This window comes from Dromiciops gliroides, chromosome 4, assembly GCF_019393635.1.
Source record: "Dromiciops gliroides isolate mDroGli1 chromosome 4, mDroGli1.pri, whole genome shotgun sequence".
NCBI lineage: Eukaryota > Metazoa > Chordata > Mammalia > Microbiotheria > Microbiotheriidae > Dromiciops > Dromiciops gliroides.
In genome coordinates, this window is record NC_057864.1 from 447,111,180 (window position 1) to 447,130,934 (window position 19,755).

The following is a 19,755-nucleotide window of genomic DNA, read 5'->3' on the forward strand; positions in this document are numbered from 1 at the left end:
ACCTTGAAGCCATGAGTTGTTTGTGTTTTGTCCTGGAGACAATGAACATATAATTTGCATGTTAAGTGTAGGAAAGGCAGCATAGCAGGGTCATTAGAGAGTTGGCATTGGAGTCAGGAAGACCTAGGTCCAACTCTGATATTTGACACATAAAGGTTGAACAGGGACTTAGTCTCTCAATGCCTCAGATGACAGCATGATTTCCCTAGAGCCAAAGGGAACCTCACAAATCATCCAGTCCAACCTTTTATTGGACAAACAAGGAAACTGAGGGCCCAGGAAAGTTAAATGACTTGCCTAAGGTCACACAAATCAATGTGAAAGGTAGAACTTTTTCCTAGAGCTTCTGAATCTAGAGTCGATACTCCTTCCTTTATATAATAACAGTTAGGTAGGCGGTGTGGTGGATAGAGTTGGACTTGAGATCATGAGGGCATCAGTTCAAATCTTGCCTCAGTTTAGTTGTTTGACCCTGGGAAAGTTACTTAATCTTTGTGCTTTTCTCAGTTGCAAAATGGTGAAAATAATAGAACCTAGGTCCTAGGGTTGTTCTGAGGATAAAATGAGATTAGATTTGCAAAGCACTTTGCAAATTTTAAAGTTCTATATGAAAGCTAGCTATCATTACTGTTGTTATTATTTTTGTTGTTATTAAACCCCTCTAAGACCATGGCTTGCAGAGTAGGTACTGATCTGCATTAGTAGAGGGCGTTACCTCCCAGGTATTCTATAAAGTAATGACCTCCCAGGTCTTATCCAACACATACATACACAACACATATACATTTGTGTGTACAAATGTATGCACATATACAATACATATAATTATACCCATATACACACTAATAGATTATATTAATATGTGCATGTAATATTTTAGATATATGTATGTATAATGTATGTTGTATAAGTACATATGATATATGTGTGTGTATATATATATCTACTCTGCAAGCCATGGTCTTAGAGGGGTTTAATAACAACAAAAATAATAACAACAGTAATGATAGCTAGCTTTCATATAGAACTTTAAAATTTGCAATATATATATATACACATATATATACACATTGACTACATATGCATGCAGATAACTTTGGGCAGGTCACTTAATTATATCTATTATATATTGTGTTCAATATTTACATAAATGTAAACCAGGCTCCCTACTAATCACAGAGAGGATGAAAAACTCCTTAACAGAAAGGAAATGTGATTCAAGAATAAAATCAAGATGGATAAAACCCTGAAGGGGCCAAATAGCATCTAAATCAGACCCCAACCATGAAGACAGAGAGTATAAAAATGAGACAAAGAAAGCAAAGGGGAGAAGAGAGTATGGATCTGTGACTTCTAAGAAAGAAGCTGCCTCTCTCAATCTGTGGAATGATCTGTAGGATTCCCAGGTGCTATCAGCCAGGTAGAAATGCAATCCAACCACTGCAAAATAAGAACTCCATTGTGGTGGTCAATAACTCTTTACTGTAGAGTGTGAAAGTAAATGGATGTCCACCCAATTTGGCCAATTGGGTTACTGTGCCGTCTCCTTCCCTGGCACCCATCCAAGATGTGTGATGGAAAGCCTCCTGAACCTTGTCAAAGCTGATGACCACTACCAATTCCTGGTGATTTATGTGGGGATGACTGATATAGCCAGAAAAAAAATCTGGAAACGATCTCTAGAGATTACAAAGTTCTGGACAGGAAACTGAATTACTTGGAGGCACAGGTGGTGTTTTCATCACTACTTCCAACTGAAGGTGGGGACTTTAGAAGAAAAAGGAGGATATTGGAAGTGAACAGCTGGCTAAGAAGATGGTGTCAGAGAGCAGGATTTGGCTTTCTGAACTTAACATTCAGACTGCATCTAATGATAACTAGAAGAAAGTATTTCCTGGGGGATCTGGAGATCTGATAAAAGAGGGCTTTAGAGTTATAATGGGGGGGGGAGCAGAAAAATTTCCTGATAAACAGATGCAAAAAGTATGATATAGAAAGATTTTCTTTCTTTCTTTTTTTTTTCTGGGAGAAAATATCTGAGAAGGGAAGTAGAAGTTATAATTCTACTCTACCTCGGATATCTATAAACCAATAAGAAAAATGTTTATTAAGAACAAGTTGAATTTGATAACTTCATCCAGTGAGGTAAATGTGAGCTTGTAGGTGTTGCTGAGATGTTATAGGATGGGACACAAAAATGGAGTAAGGCAACAGAAGGGCATACTTTGTTTTGAAGTAATGGATCATATATATATATATATATATAGAAAGGGTAATCTATCACTGTAGGTTAATGCTATAAACCTATATGGAAATATATAAATCTGGTTCCCTACTCAGACATGATGGAGAACATGATATAAAAGATGTAAGAGTGAGCTATAGACCACCCAGCCAGAAGAAAGAAATGAAGGTCAAAGGGAGTATACAGATATTCTGAACTTTAAACTCCATTAGGGTAGGTACTATCTCTTAGATAAACTTGGTAATATCCCCAGCACAGTGCTATGTAAACATAATGATATCAACAATAAACTTAATAGTTGTTGCTGGTATTGTGATAGGGGTGTTCGACTCCCCAGACATCAATTGTAGTTCCTATTATGCTAAAAGCGGATGAATCCATAGCTTGATTTTCTGACAATTTTATTTCTGTGGTGAATGAAACTTTTCTTTTGCATCTAAACCAACAAAGAATTTGGGGGCATTGTGAATCTTTAGCATATCCATCCCACTGATATTTATTTGTAATTGCTAAAAATAAATCTAAAAGCCACACAGAAATAGCTTTTGTTTCATGTTATTTGGTACCATTATTCATTTTATTTGCATGGAGGGTAACTAAGCAAATTATATCAGAAAGCACATTATTTAAAGTGTGGTGAAATTTGGGGTTAAATTGGACTAGTTGATGAAGTATATGTGAATCAGGCAGGATCAGAACGCATAATATCTCTACTACCTGAAAACTTGTTTATTGTTCATGCCTACTTCCTCTCTTATTAAAAAGGATCACATGACATCAGAGATGGAAGGGACCTTAGAAATCATGTTGTCAACCACTTCATTTTACCAATGAGAAAATGAAGGCAACCAGAGGGAAAGTGACTTTTTTAAGGTTATATAGATAACTAGTTAGCAACGTGTCCAGAATTTATTTAATTATCTATCTATCTATCTATCTATCTATCTATCTATCTATCTATCTATCTATCTATCTATCTATCTATCATTTATTTATTGGCAATGAGAGTTAAGTGACTTGCCCAGGGTCACACAGCTAGTAAGTGTGAAGTGTCTGAGGCTGGATTTGAATTCAGGTCCTCCTGAATCCAGGGCTGGTGCTCTATCCACTGCGCCACCTAGCTGCCCCATGTCCAGGATTTAAAAAACAAAGGCAACTCAGATTCTTGATTCTAATTCTTGGTCCCATTCTCTGTCATTGATAATCATAACTACAAGGTCAGAACAACTTACGACTTTTCCCTCAAAGCACCAAAATTTAGAAAGGAGGCACTTTTAGTGCCAAAGCAGCAACTGACCTGATAGGACCAGCTTATCAAGAATAATTAGTTAAAATAAGAATAATTAGTCAAGATTAAAGTTAAATAATAGTCAAAGTTAAGTAAAAAAAATAGTTAAAATAATTAAGTCAAGAATAAAGTTTAATAAAGTTAACTCAAGAATAATTGGTTAAAATAAGAACAATTAGTTAAGACTAAAGTTAAATAATAAAGTTGTCAAGAACAATTTGTTAAAATAATTAGTTGTCAATAATTAAAGTTAAGTCAAGAATAATTAGTTAAAATAAGAATCTACCAGATGGGTGTCTCCTTCCCTCAGTGGTCACAGAGCTTCTGCCCAGCTTAGGCCCATCCTGCTCCTTTCCCCTTTCTGGTTTTGCCTCTCCAGCCATGGCCTTTCAATGTCCAAGAGTCTCTGCTGGTATGGGAGAAGCCCCTTTGGCTTCCTGAAGCTGAAAGGGCCACTAGTCCCAGGCACGTTTTGTGACCCAGGGACAAATATTGCTAGCTATAGCAAAACTTCCCCTAAGTCTCAAAACAACAACTTCTCTTTGAAAAATATGTTTCACACATTTTGGAACAGTAAAAAAAGAAAATAAAGAAATAAATAATGGTTTTCCCTGTGAATGTGCAATCAGGTCAGATATGCCTTCTGCGGCAGAACTAGATATAAATGTAGTTTTGCCTACGGATGCTTTGGCCACTGTTGATCTGAACTGGATTTGTACTGGTGACCTAGAAATGAACCGTTCTGTCTCACACTATTCATCCTCTGAGCCTTCCTCCCACCAGACCTATCTGACTGTCTCCTGGAGAATCGCAGCTTATAAATACCTGCAGGAGGACTTGCGGTTTAAAATGTTCAATAAAACTCCACTCCGTCAAAGAGCGCTGTTGAGTCTTTTTTATGTCTTCCAAATCTGCTTCTATGACGATCTTCTTTGGTTTCTTAAAAAATTACCGGAACAAAACCAGAATTTCAGCATTAAATTGCTTTAGACTCAATGGAATAGTCTGGGGTTTGACTGACCCGCTAAAATATCATGTGCACTCAGCCTAATTGTGTAGATCTGCATATGTATAAATCCATATGGCAACATTTTAGGAGGAATATTGCCAGAGAGACTGAGCCTTTGACTTTTTTTATGGGCAACATAATCTAAATATTTTTATTGTTAGGTTATACTCTTCAGAGTCCTGTAAGCAATTACAGGCAGGTTTTCTGAACTCACTTCGAGCCAGCTTTAGTCGGACATGGCTGTATGGCAAGCAGGTGTTTGTGAAGATGCCAAGCCACACTGTCTAGAGGGGGACATGGGCCTTCCACTAGCAAAAATTAACCCTTCCTATTACGACAGAAACTGTGCTGAATATGGCCAAACAATCCAGAATGGCAACACAAAGGAATTTTGTTGTTTTTTGGTTGTTTCAGTCGTGTCTACTCTTCATGATCCCATTTGGGGTTTGCTTCACAAAGATACTGGAATGTTTTGCCATTTCCTTTCCTAGCTCAAAAGATAAAACCCAGTTCTTTGGCATTAATATTCTCCCATTTGGACTATTACCACCTTGGATGTGTTTTATACAGGTTTCTCAGTTCATTTCCCTTGCTGCCTTTACAAATGAGAGAGAATGATTTCTCATTGGGGGGGGCAATTTAAAAAAAATGAACATTTTGTCGATGCCTTTTGTTTTCCATATCAAAATTATTTCTAGATATACCACACTCTACCCACCTGCCACCCTTACCTACCTAGTCAGTGATATGAAAGTTAAATAAAATCAACAAACAAAGTAAATAAGTCAGTCATTTCTCCACAGAAAGGAGGGTAGCACATTTCCACATTTCTTCTCAAAGAAAGAGAAACCATTAAATGACAAAAAAGTTAAATAAAATAAATGACAAAGAAAAAACAGTTAGATAAAATGTTTGCCATCTCTCCAAACTAAAGGGGAGGTAACACATTTCCACATTTCTTCTCCAAGGTCAATATTAGTCATAAAAATGGCAGTTTGACTCTGTTTTTATGGTTTTGTTTTGGTTTACACCACTGTCATCACATGATAGGTTCTTTTTACTTCATTCTGCATTGGTTCATTGGTCCAGCCCTTCTCTCAGTTTCTCATAGCCTTTATTTCTGCTGGTACACTAATTTTCTATAATATTCACATCCAGGAGCACTTTGTTCATCGAGTATTGCTTACCCAAGTCCCTGTACTTAGGAGATGACACTTTGTTTTGGTCTAGACCTTTAAGTATTTCATTGGTATAAAGAGTTCCTATTGAAAAAAAACCAAAACCTCCCTTTACCACTGTGGACTAGCCACTAAGTATTCTAGAACATTGAGAGTTGTTTGGGATATTGTGAAGTTAAGTGATTTGCTCATTTGTATCAAAGATGGAATTTGAATCTAGGCATTCCTGACTCCAAGGCTAGTCACAACATGAAAAAGTAGTGTAGGGGAGCAAAAGTCACCATAACTCAAAAACATTCACTAATGAAACTGTCAATTATAAAATGAGTGCCCACTCAAACATTCCTGCCCTGCCTATCCCATCACTATTTTGGTTGGTCTGTCTCTCTTTGATTGTTAGTAGATGCTTCACAAGATAATGATTTGAATGTCATAGAATTAAGATGGGGTCTTGAGAAAATTGGTCAAGTTTTCTTAATTTTTTTTGCCACAAAGACTCCATTATCATGTTCCAAAATAATAATAATATTTCATTTAAAGTTTGGCAAAGGACTACGTAAATATTATCTCATTTGATCCTCACAACCACCTTGGGAGGTAGGTGCTATTATCTTCTCCATTTGACAGATGAGGAAAGAGAGGCAGACAGAAGTTAAGCAACTTGCTCAGTATCATACAGCCAATAAGTTTCTTATGGCTGAGTTTGAACTGGGGTTTTCCTGACTCTAGGTTCCTGGCTGCGGTCCACTACACTACCTAGCTGCCAAAAGTCAAAAGTAAAGTGAAGGGTGGCTTATCATGCTATCACAGTTTTGTGGGAAAAATGAAGCAACCCTCCCTTCCCAGCTGATATCATTCATTCTTAGTTCATTCTAAGAATTAGTCATTATAACCTGAATTATGTTAAATATAAGATGAAAAAAATTCATTATTTTTAGTTTCATTTACCAAGATAAAGGGTCAATCAAATATCTCTCCTCCCCGCCCCCTTCCCCTCCCCTCCCTTCCCCACCCTGACCCTAACCCAGAACAAGGATTTATCATGAAATGCTAGCCTCCATTTGGAGTAGATTCACTTCACATGAATCAAGGGAGTATTCTCCATACCATATCATTTTTTTTCAGCCAAAACAATTTACCTTTTCAAGAATATCATCCTCCTCCTTTTCTCCTTTGATCTCTTCATTTAAGGAATGCTCTGTAAATCAAAGATATCAGTATCCAAGCTGTGGTCAGGGTCAGCTCTGTGCTGGTATTGGTTAACACAGTTCTTTTCTATAGATTATGTAATTAATGTTTCTGTGCTAAAAAGACAGCTCACAAAATATGTCTTATTCCTATATCAATGCGCTTGATGTGCTTGTGCGAGGGTGCCATGTTGTCTCCAGTTGTTTCTTCTACTGATAGCACACATGTAGGGCCTCACAACACACTCTCAGATATGAATCAACTCTATTAGCCTAGGGTTGGCTCTTGTCAGTGGCCACAGATACTTGGTAAATTGATCCGCTAAACCCTTCAGCCCCACAGAGATACACAGATATCCCTGAAAGGAATTCCACTCTCCTGGAATATGAAAGATAAGACCTAGTTCACCTGGAACAGTTTCTGAGGCATCAGTTCAAGTAGGAAACCCACAAATGTGCACACATGCACGCACACACACACACACACATTCACAAGGCAGGAAGCAGAATGGAAAGAAATTGAATACCTGTGGCCATATAGCCACATCCAGCTGGGAAGTGACTCCCTTGCAGTATGGCTGAAAGCTGAGGTATGATCAGTGGCTACCAACATCTGTGACTACTCCTATGTAAAACACAAGTCTTTTCTGTGGTTGAATGGAAATCAATAGTGAATGTGACATCTCTGAATTTCTACCAGCTTGATTTAGTAGTCAAATTAATTTATTCCTCATATTACTAAGCTCTTTGGAAATAATACAGATCCCATATTGAATTACTACATCATATCAGATTTCTGATTTCACATAATAGCTTATTGTTTTGAAAAATCTCCCCCTTATAAATAAGCTATGGACAAATTGTTGTCTAGTTGCAAATCTTTCATCATGTACTTAGCAAGTTTATGTTTTGAATTTAATTGTAAGATTTTACTTTTATTCTCATTACATTTTATCTTGTCAGATGTGGCCCAATGTTTTATCCTGTCAAGATCTTTTGGGATCCTGACTCTGTCATATAGCATGTTATCTATCCCTTCCAAATTTGGGTCATATGTAAATACAATAAATGTGCCATACAACTCTTTATCCAAATTATTGATTAAAATCTTAACCAGCATAGGGCCAAGCATAGATCCCTGAGGGCATTTCACTACTCTTTCCATGTTGACATCAACTTATTTGGTCATTCAAAATATTCCTCATCCATGTTGTCTACAAGAGTAGCATGAAAGACTGTTGAATCCTTTGTTAAAATCTAGGTAAACTATCTGCACTGATCTCCTGATTTAGTGTCTGCTCTACCCTCTCAAGAAAGGAAATGGAGCTGGCATAACCTATTGTTGATAAATCCATGTTAGCTTTTGGTCAGGGAGATAGCACAATATAGAAAGGAAGGAAGAAAGGAAGGAAGGAAGCAAGGAAGGAATGAAGGAAGGAAGGAAGGAAACAAGCATTTATCAAGAGCCTTCGTGTGCCAGGCACTATGCTAAGTGCTTTACAAATATCTCATTTAATTCTCACAACAACCCTGGGAGGAAGGTGCTTTTGTTATCCTCATTTTACACTTGAGGAAACTAAGGTAGATGGATGTTAAATGACCTGCCCAAGATCACACAGCTACTATGACTAAGTGTCAGAGGTCAAATTTGAACTCAGCTCATCCTGCCTCCGAGCAGAGTTGTGCCACCTACCTAGTGTAGTGGGTAGAGATCTAGCCTCATAGTCAGGAAGGTGAAGGTAAAGTTCCACTTATGACCCTGGTCATCTCTTTAAGATCATAAGTTGAAGAGAAGCTTCCTTTTTGCATTGGCAGAGGGAATTTCCTCCTCTATAGGAGTTCTCCATATCAGTGAAAGCCTGGGTCTATTTCTTAACCTCCCCATTTGTATTCACTGTTTTCTATATGAGATGTTCACCATGGTGCATTTGATACTTCCTCCTAGGATTTTGTTAGAATTAAAGTTAAGCCCACTAGCCTGTACTTTGGAAACTTCTCTTCTCTCAAAGACTGTGCATTTACAAGAGATCTGAGACATATGAGGTATGTGAGCTGTGGCCACAGAACACAGCTAAGTTAACTGGTTCAGGTGAAGAACAAATTTGTGACTTTGGTCCCATTGGCACCATGTTATCATCCAGCAGTTGAGACAACAAGTTATAGCCAGTTGATATTTCATGTTAAACCTGGATAGAAGGTGCCCTTCTTTCTCAGAACCATGGTGCAGGCATATAGATGGGGGCAAACAGCCTAAAGAAGGAATTAATGGGCGTAAAGTACAAAGATTAAATGTTCTTTTTGTTAACAGAGAAGACCACATTTGGGCTAAGGGAGTTGATGGTTACAAATGTCATGTGTCAACTTTTTTTTCTTCTCTGGAGACCATAACAACCCTAAACGTTTATTAACTAAGCTCCAACATTTTTTTTTTAAGCTGGTGAGGGTCTATCTTTACTTGGGTCAATGGTATAAAGAAAGATTCAGTTTGTTGTATATATAAATCTATCCACCCAAGGAAAAAAAAAACCCTCAATCCAGCTACAACTTTAAATAGACCTCAACATCCCATGAGCCCTTGGAGCAATTGACATGAAATCTGTGGAATAAAAATTCTTCTGTTCCATGGTTTGCCAGATTTCTAGGAGATTTGATACTCCCCTCCTGAGTCTCAAAATTTAAAGGAAAGAAAATTCTCTATCTTCCACAAAATATGTTCTGAAAATTGTGTGCTAGTAATTTTGTCAGAAGAAAGCATACTCTAAAACCATTCTGAACCCATTATTTAATGAGATGATGAGAAAGAAACTTTTCTTTCTCTCTGATTTCTTCTTTCAGAGGCGTAAGTTCTTAACAATGTGAATAGGTAGTTTTCACACACCAAGAAATTAATTCATTCCTATCCCTCTGGAGGGAAAAAAAAACCCAGCTTTCTTAATCTATTTTACCTTAAAGATAACAAAGAGAATGCTGGACTTGGAGTCAGGAGATCTGGGTTCATGCCCCACCTAAGACATTTAATGGTTACAGGAACAGGGACAAATCACTTAGCTTCTAGTTCTCATCCATAAAATGGGGATGGTAATAATGCAAATAATACCTACTTTGGTGGGTTGTTGTGAGGAAAGAACTTTGCAAAGATACCACTGCAAAAGAGTTACCACGTATAGTACTATATGTCTATACTTTACATAGTAGTATATATACTGGGTGTCCCCAAAATCTTGGTGAAGTTTTAAACTAAGTAGTCATTTATATAATGTGCATATATGTATACATACATATATATATATATATATATATATATATGCATAGCATGCATATATACATATGTATGGAGACTCACTATAATCACTACCATATGTTAAATGTGTATATACACACACATGTATATATATATATATACACACATACACAATACATATATAATTACATATATGATGTTTCTGTGTCCCCAAATTCCATCAATTGATGATCATTTTGATTAAGAAGGCAGCTTTGGACAGTGAAAATAATGCTGGATTTAAAGTCGGAAGACCTAGGAAAAACCTGGCTCTGCTATTCACAACTTGTGTAACCTTGGGCAAATTACTTAACTTCTCTAGGCTTCTGTTTTCACAGCAGTAGAACGAGAGGTTCTACAACACAATCTGTAACATCCCTTCCAGCTTTAAAACTGTTTTAATATGCTTTTATTTAAAAGGCAGGAAAATGATCAGAAGGGAACACAAAATAAACATTTTTTCTTAAAGTGCATATGATTAATTCTAATCATAGAGATTTATTTCTCATTTTGTTTTACTTCTGTTCATCGATATTGTTAATAAGTTTGTAATAAAGATTATTTTGAAAGAATTTCTGCCATAGTTGTCCATGGAATTTAGGAATGGTGAAAAAAAAAATCCACGATGGACAGTTAATGAAAGCATTTTTTTTTTTTATTCACTGAACAGCTACAGCAAAACCCAAAGGATGAGCTGACCCTCAAATCTATTGTTATTTTCAAAATCTCTTAATTACCTCAAGCTATCTCTAAGTCGTGGCTTCAGGGTTAATCACCCACATTAATGAGCACTTCAGCACTGACAACTGAAGGGACTCACCGGTTGGCAATCTGCTGCTGCGGGGATACCCATTCACGTGGTTCGGCCACTAGGTGGCAACAGTTGTTTGAAGAAGGAGGATTTAGCAGCTGCCGAGAAAACTAGCAGTTGTAAAACCTTTTAAATGGCAGCTAACGGCAGGGTGTGGCTTGATCCTTCTGTACTTCTTCCATGTTTGCTCTTTCCTGGTGTTAAGGGCTAAAATTCTAGCTAGTCTGTCTAAAATATCTAATGAGTGGTCGCCAATAAATTATAAGCTTTAGCAAGAGTTAGATTTTTAAGCATTTATTAAGGAGAATAAGAATTTGGTAAAGAGAGAGAGAAAGGCCTAGATTCCTATCTATTAAAGGGAGAGCACATTTCTAGCTCCCTTCTCCGCCAGAGTCCAGAGGAAAGAGCGCGAGACTGAGCGCCAGTCTCTTCCTTCCTCCTCCCACTAGCCCACGTCACTTCCTGACACCAAAGAAAAGACTCCTGGTCTTGCCCTCAAAGACCTTCGCTTCATGGGCAGAACTCTTCTACAGTAAGTCTCCAGCAGGTGGCGTCATTCCAATCGTTGCACTGGTCTTAAGTGAATAAGATCCTGAAATAGACATGTCTAGGCTTGGAGACCCCTTTGGGAGTCAGAGGTTTAGTGATTGTGTGTCCTTTGGAGGCAAGGAGAAGAGTCCCTGGGAACTACTGCTTTTGAAGAAGGTGATCACTGAGGCACCTAGGTGGTGCAGTAGATAAAGCACTGGCTGGGGATTCAGGAGGACCTGAGTTCAAATCCTGACTCAGATACTTGATACTTACAAACTGTGTGACCCTGGGCAAGTCACTTAACCCCCCATTTCTCCCCCCCCCCCAAAAGAAGATGATCACTATCAAAAGGATGAATCCTAGACCTGACCTGGATCACCAGAAGACATTCCATCATGAGAGGAACAATGTAGAATTGAATGGAAACACAAAATGCCCACTCAGAAATCTTGAAAAATGTCTTATGTTTGCATGAGATTTAACCATCAACCTCCCAAGGAGAATATAATGTAAATTATGAGTGCCAACTAAGTGTTTCTGTCAAGAGCATATTTATGAATGTTCAGAAAGATCACTGGCTCTGTAGCCAGACAATTTGGGTTTAGATCCAACCTCTGAGGCTAAATTACCTGTATGACCTTGGCTAAACCAATTAAACTCACTTGGTTTCCATTTTCTCATCTGTAAAATGAAAGTGTGGGGCTACATGGCCTCTAATATTCCTTTTAGCTCTAAATCTATGAATGAATGAACAAGCATTCAAAATCATCTTCTGAAGATAATCAAAGACAAAAAAGCTGTTCAGTTCTTATTGACCTCCACCACTCAAGAGCATCCACATCCCATGTCTTTGTAGATGCCCTTTTCTATAACACTTGGGGACAGTTACTGTTTTTCAGAACTAAGTAAGGTGTTTGGACCTGAAAGAAAGGAGGAGACAAAAACCCTGGTTCAAAATGTGACCTCCAGGGAACAAATGGAGCTGCACATTTAGTAGAACACAACACACCATGAGAAAGCTTTGAATAACCAGAGCTTGACTTCACCTCTCTATTAGCCAGAAGTTTTTCCAGTAGATGGATTTTCCCATTGCTATTGCCACAGGGAAGGAAGACCTTATCAATTATATAGCTTAAAGAATGAGGTGTTCTGTCTAATTGAATGTTCTAGTTCATGCACTCTTAACCAGGAAGCTTTTTGTTTGTTTGTTTGAACTAATAGTTTTTGCTATTGAAAATCATCCTAATGTGTATTATTCTACTTTTCTACCTTAGTAAGTATAACACATTAAACACAGTTGAATTGTCCAGTGACAGCTGAGTATCTTAAAGTATCTCAAGGCTATTGCTCTAATTGCACTGAAGTCTTTACACAGATGGAGAAACTATAGGAAGGCAAATTGGGTCTTTACTGCTCTAAGGAAATACCCCTAAGTATTTTTTTTTGTGGGGCAATGAGGATTAAGTGACTTGCCCAGGGTCACACAGCTAGTAAGTGTCAAGTGTCTGAGGTCAGATTTGAACTCAGGTCCTCCTGAATCCAGGGCCGGTGCTTTATCCACTGTGCCACCTAGCTGCCCCAAATGCTTGTTCTCTTAATGACAATGTCTGTTTCCAATGAACATCTTAGTTTTATAATTTCAATAAAAATAATGGTTTACGTCGATGCGTTATTGCAACAATTCTCTTACATTTAGGAGAGCATTAGTGCTAGAGAAGGGATTCAAAATAAAGATAATAGCTCATATTAGCATGATATTTTCCAGTTTAGGATCCCCTTCATTGCTCTATAAAACTGGCAGGGTAAATATTATCTCCAATTCATAGATGAGGAAATTAAAGCTCAGAGTGAAACCAAGGTTGTATGCCTAGTAGGTGGCAGAGAAAGGATTTAAACCCATTTCTTTGACTGGTACCCATGCGAAGACATAGGGGTGGATGGGATCTTCATTCTTTCAACATTTGAAAACAGTCAGGTGTAAGTGGAATTATATTTACTCTGCTTGAAACCAGGTGGGAGAACTAGGAACAGTAGATTGAAGTCATGGCAAGGGAGATTTTTGTCTCAATATAAGAATGCACTTATGAAGAGCTTTCTGAAAATGGTGTGGTTTGCCTTTTTAGCTACTGTGTTCTCCATCACTGGAATTACCCAAGAAAAGGATAGATGAGGGTCCTACCTTTATCATGTGTCAGGAATTGGGCTCATGCTTTAGGAGGGGTTGGGAATTGAAAACCTCTGAAGTTTTGCCCAAGACTTAAGGTTTGACAACTCATGAAACTAGTTCTAAACATGAGGGCATCCCTATGGCTTTCTTAATTATTTTTATGAAGTTTCCCTTGTGTCCCCCTTTTATTTACCTATGGATTTTGATTTCAATGGCTGTTTGATGCCAGACTCCTGCTCTAATGGTTGTTTATTTTCAGGCTGAGACTCATTCTTGTTTTCATCAGTTGTTTTCACAGTGTTTGTATTGGTTTGCTTTTGGGTTGGAGAGAGGAATGATGACTTCTTAATTTCCTCTTGTTGCTTCTGGTCTGCCACATCCATTGCTAATCTCTTACTTTCATCTTTCCCACTTTTCAGCTGGTCTTCTTCAGGAAACTTCAATTTTTTTTCTGGAGGTGATTTTATCCAATAGAAATATGAATCATGAGACATAACAGTTGACATTTATATGCTCTTTCAATGTTTACAAAAATGCCTTTCTTAAGGCAGAGTGGAATGTAGATTAAGCATAAGGAATAGCTGGCTTCAAATCTCACCTCAGTTCCTTGCTAACTTTGCTACTATGGGCAAATCACTCCACTTCTGGGAGATTCAATTCTCTCATCTGCAAAGTGGGGATAATAAATGGCATCTACCTGGAGGGACACTGACCCAAGAGCCAATGGTTAAATTTACAGTGTGAACATTTACACCCCTGAAATCATAAATGCTATGAATCAGGTTTTGATTGATTGTTTTGTTGGTTGTTTACACTTAAGAAAATGAGGGGAAATTTTTTTTTTTTTAGTGAGGCAATTGGGGTTAAGTGACTTGCCCAGGGTCACACAGCTAGCAAGTGTTAAGTGTCCGAGGCTGGATTTGAACTCAGGTACTCCTGACTCCAGGGCTGGTGCTCCATCCACTGCGCCACCTAGCTGCCCCAAGGGGAAAATATTAAGGATGCAACTAAAACTGAAAAATATGTCCTTGTGTTATTATTGTTGTTTTGAGATTCAGTTGTTAATCACAGTGTTAAAGCACACTCCTGCACCTACTTCATAAGTGTTGTTGTGAGGATCAAGTGAAATCATGTATACAATGCACTTTGTACATCTTAAAGTGCTATCTCAATAAAAATCAGAGATAATAGAAGACAAATGTTATTTCTCTCATTTTGCAGGTGAAGAGATTAAGGGTCAGAGATACCACATCCATGATATTTAGCAAAGGGAAAGATTCAAACTCAAATGTCTTGACTCTGGGTTAAATGCATTGATGCTCATGACATCAAACATTGGGGGAAAATAGCAACAATAAAACTCAAGAATACTTTTCATTCTTTTGATGAAATGTTACCTGATACAGAAGTTGGTGTAGTCACTTTTTCCTCTGTACTCCTTTTCATAAGGTGTTGCTGTCTTATCTGTTTAGCAAATCTAGCAGGATTGTCCCATGGGATATAGAAGACTTCAGAATCGGACCCAGCATCAGTTCTGGAAGGTTTCAGTTTTCCAAAATCATCTACTTCAGTTAATTTCAGGCATTCAAAAGTAAAGACTTTGAAGGCTCTTTCTACTTCATTCCAGCTCAGGAGTTCTGTAACAGAGTCAAAGCCATGTGGGGAATGAAGGCTACTTTTATAGACCAACCAAAGGTAAAGGAGAAGACAGTGAAATATTTGTATGAGCCCCTAGCCTTGGGAGGGAAAGGTCAAGGGAGCAAAAGGTAATCAGGATTTTCTTGAAGGCACAACCAATTGGCATCTGCAACTTTTAAATGCAAGGTCTTAACCAATAAAGGGAGGAATTTTTTTTCAAAGTTTGTAAATGTTAAAAATCCTGCCCCAAATATTTAATCATAGAGAAGCTATCTATATTAATCAGTATTTAGTCAATGCCTTGCCTTCAAAATACCTGACAAATGAATAAACTCTAGGTACTTATAACAACAGCAACAACAACAACAACAAAAAGCTAGTATTTATATAGCACATTAAGGTTTGCAAAATGCTTTACAAATATATGTATTATTTGATCCTCCACAAAATCCTGGGAGGTAAATACAATTATTATACCCATCCATACAATGGGGAAACTGAGGCAAATACACATGAAAGGACTTACCTAAGGTCACACAGGGCCTAGAGTCTGCAAGACTTAAATATGGCCTTGAATACTTACTAGCTGTGTGACCCTGAACAAATCACTTAAACTTGCTCTGCTTCACTTTCCTCAACTGTAAGATAGGGAAGATAACCCCTACTTCTCAGAGTGGTTGTGAAGATCAAATTAGATATTTGTAAAGCACTTCAAACAGTGCCTGTCACATACTAGGTACTTAGAAAGTGTTTGTTCCTTCTTTCATCCCCCTTCCCCAAGCTGCCCAGGTGCCGTTAACAGAATAGCAATAAAATATTATAATGTGTCATCTCTAAAGGCTATCATCCTGTCCTTTTTTTTTTGGCCTGTAAAATGAAGGGGTTGGATCCCAAGATTGCTAAGATTCTTTTTAACTCTAAAACCTTGTGATTCTTATTTTATTGATTAGTATCATTCTCCTTTCAGAAGAAACTGAAATTTTACCAAAAAAGTTATCTAAGGAGGGGTGAGGAATTTTCAAGAATGAAATTCTGAAAATACAAAGGAAAACAAATCTAACAAATAGGAAAGGGAGGAGAAACTGATGTGGATGCACAGGGAACTCTCCAATCCACCCAAGGGTTTAAGGAGATGTCTAGAGGATGAAAACAAGGTTAGAGAACAGAAGATGAATAAAAATGTATGAGATAAAACTGAAAGAAGGGCAGGTGGGATGAAGCTCAGAATGTGCTGGAGCTGGTTAGATTAAAAAGGTAGGAGGGGCAGCTAGATGGCGCAGTGGATAGAGCACCAGCCCTGGAGTCAGGAGTACCTGAGTTCAAATCCGGCCTCAGACACTTAACACTTACTAGCTGTGTGACCCTGGGCAAGTCACTTAACCCCAATTGCCTCACTAAAAAAATAAAAATAAAAATAAAAATAAAAATAAAAATAAAAATAAAAAGGTAGGGAAAAATGGGAAGTGTGACACAAAACTGCACAGTAGGGGATATCTCAATTCTCCCCCTGTCAAAAGGCAGGAGAACGATCTGAAAACCGTAAGTCAGTGATTTTGACTTTGATTTCTGGGGAAAACAATTCTTCTTATCATCATCATTTCAGTTATTTCAGGTGTGTATGACTTGTTGTGACCCCATTTGGGGTTTTCTTGGCAAAGATACTGGAGTGGTTTGCCATTTTATTCTCCAGTGAATTTTACTAATGAGGAACTGGGGCTAACAGTACTAAATGACTTTGCCAGGATAACACAGCTAGAAAGGTCTGGGGCCATTTTGTTTGAAAATGACCTTGAAGACAGAGGGGGAAGAGTCTTCCTGACTCCAGACACTCTATCCACTGTGCCACCTAGCTATCCTTAAGATCTTTTTTTCTAGAATGTATCATTAAGGAATCACTGAACATCTGCAAAAGAAATAAGTGAGGCAAGAGTAATGTAAAATGATGATTATTGATTGATTAATGATGATTGGAGGAAAATGAGAATTGATTGATGATGAGAACTGATTGGTGATGATGATGACAAAACATATGGTACTTACTTTGTTGGGCTATTGTGAAGAAAATTCTTTATTGGGCATAAGGCACTATATATAAATGTTATCTCTTATTGTTGCAAAAATAGACCTCATGCGTTTATTTTAAGGAAATCTCTCTTTAAAGTACTATATAAATGTTGTTTACTATTTTAAAAAATGATGAGCAGGATGCTATCAGAAAGACCCATAAGGACCTGCATGAGCTGATGCAAAGAGAAATGTACTGTATACGAAATAATAGCAATATTGTGAGATGATCTGCTGTGAATGACTTGGTTATTATTAGCAATGCAATGATCCAAGACTACTCTGAAGGTCTTATGAAAAATGTAATCCATCTATAGAGAGATAACTGATGATATCTGAATACAGATTGAAGAATGATTTTTTTAGTTCCTTTATCTGAAGTTTTAATTTTTTCTGTTTTTTTTTTTACAACGCAGCTAATGTGGAAATGTTTTGCGTGACTGCACATATATAATTTATATTGAATTGCTTGAATTCTTGGGGGGGGAGGGAGGGGAGAAGAGAATTTGGAACACAATGTTTTAAAAAATTGATGTCAAAATTTGTATTTTACATGTAATTTGGGAAAATAAAATTCTAAATATAAAATTTAAAAAATCACAAGAAATAAGTGATCAGAAAGAACAAGAATTACTTCATTGGGAACAAGTCATTTCAGAATTTTCTTTTTGATATGGTTACCAAAATGTTAGATCAAGTGAATACATAAGAATTCACAAAGCATATGATAAAGTTTTGTGGTTCTTCCAGAAAAGTTGGAGAGTTGTTAGCTAGATGATAGTACAATTATTTGGACTGAAAATTAGTTTAATAAGTGCACCTTAAGAGTCATCTGTCCTGGGGCAGCTAGGTGGTGCAGTGGATAGAGCATTGGCCCTGGATTCAGGAGGACCTGAGTTCAGTCCTGGCCTAAGACACTTGACACTTACTAGCTATGTGATCTTGGGCAAGTCACTTAACCTTCATTGTCACCCCCCCCCCAAAAAAAAAGAGTCATCTGTCCTGGTTCAATTTCACCTTGGAAAGAAGTCTCTAAGTAAAGGATCCCAGGGATTTGTGCTTGTTTTTTTTTTTTTTTTTTTTTTTTTTTACTATTCAATATTGTTACCAGTGACTTAGATAAAGGAATAGATGACATGCTCATCAGATTTTCAGATGATGCAAAACCTGTGAAAGATAGCTCACATACCACAGGACCGTCAGCATTCCAAAGAAATCTTAATAGGCTAGAATATTAGGACAAATCTGATAGAATTTAATAAAGAGACATATTAAATTCTTACATGAGTTGAGGAAAAAATTGACTTCACAAATAAAAGATGGTGGAGGCATGTTATTGGGAGACAGAGGGAGAAGAGATTATAGGCCATCAACCCAACATGAATCAGCCACATGAGATAGAAGCCAAAAATGTGAATGTAATCTTGGGTTACATTGAGACACATTATTTCAAGGAATAAGAAGGCAATAGTGCCACTCTATTATGAACTGGTTAGACCACATGTAGAATATTGTGTCCATTTCTGGGCACCCCATTTTTTAGGAAGGACATTAGGGTACCTGTGAGCTGGAGAATGCCCGGAAGAATACTATAAGATGGTGAAGGACCTAGAATCCATGTGATACAACGTATCCTGGAAGGCAAAGATGGTTTAGTTTATGTTTCTGTGTCCCAACCACCTAGTACAGTGCCTGGTCCATGGTAGCAACTTAATATGTGCTAGTTGATTAGCAGATTGGTTCCTATGAAGATAAGAGGAAAGAATTGGGGAGATCTATCATGGTGGAATGACTTTGGAGGAATGATGAGGAAGGATGCTACCCATCCATGGTGATGGATACAAAGTTCAGAATGAGACACATAACTTGTTGGACATGGTAAATGTTGTGATTTAGCAAAGGCTAAATGGGGGTAACCTGTGAAGGAGAAGGAAAGAAACAAGCACTTACAAAATGCCTACTAGATGCTGGGCACTAGTGCTTTAAAAATATTATCTCATTTGGGCCCCAAATCTACCCTGGGAGGCAGTGATATCATTCTCCCTATTTTAAAGTTGAGAAAACTGAGGCAGATAGAAGTTAAGTGATTTGCTTAGGGTCGCACAGTTATCCTGAGGTTGGATTTCAGTTAGCTGCAAAAAAATAAAACGTTAAAATTTAATTTATTTATTATATAAATCAGATTTTTTTAAATGAGAGAAGGCATGGGTTTTCCCTAGGATAGGTGTACCATGTGTAAAAAAGATAAGGTTTGTTTTGCTGACCCTAGGTGACAGTGGTAGAAGCAATGGGCAGAAACTTTGAGGAAGCCAATTTAGGTTTGATGGAGGGAAAGATTTCTGAACAATTACAGCTGT

At 37.5% G+C, this 19,755-nt stretch overlaps 1 protein-coding gene across 1 annotated transcript in view; it reads right to left on the reverse strand.

Annotated features, from left to right (window-relative positions):
- The window catches only part of SPAG17 (sperm associated antigen 17), a 265,493-nt gene that overhangs the window by 113,793 nt on the left and 131,945 nt on the right, over nt 1–19,755 (reverse strand). The window contains exons 14-17 of the mRNA XM_044004478.1: nt 15,094–15,333; nt 13,890–14,147; nt 6,860–6,918; nt 4,359–4,472 (exon numbers count right to left, since the gene is read on the reverse strand). Coding sequence (XP_043860413.1) covers nt 4,359–4,472; nt 6,860–6,918; nt 13,890–14,147; nt 15,094–15,333 — 671 coding nt within the window. The remainder of the gene's footprint in view (nt 1–4,358; nt 4,473–6,859; nt 6,919–13,889; nt 14,148–15,093; nt 15,334–19,755) is intronic.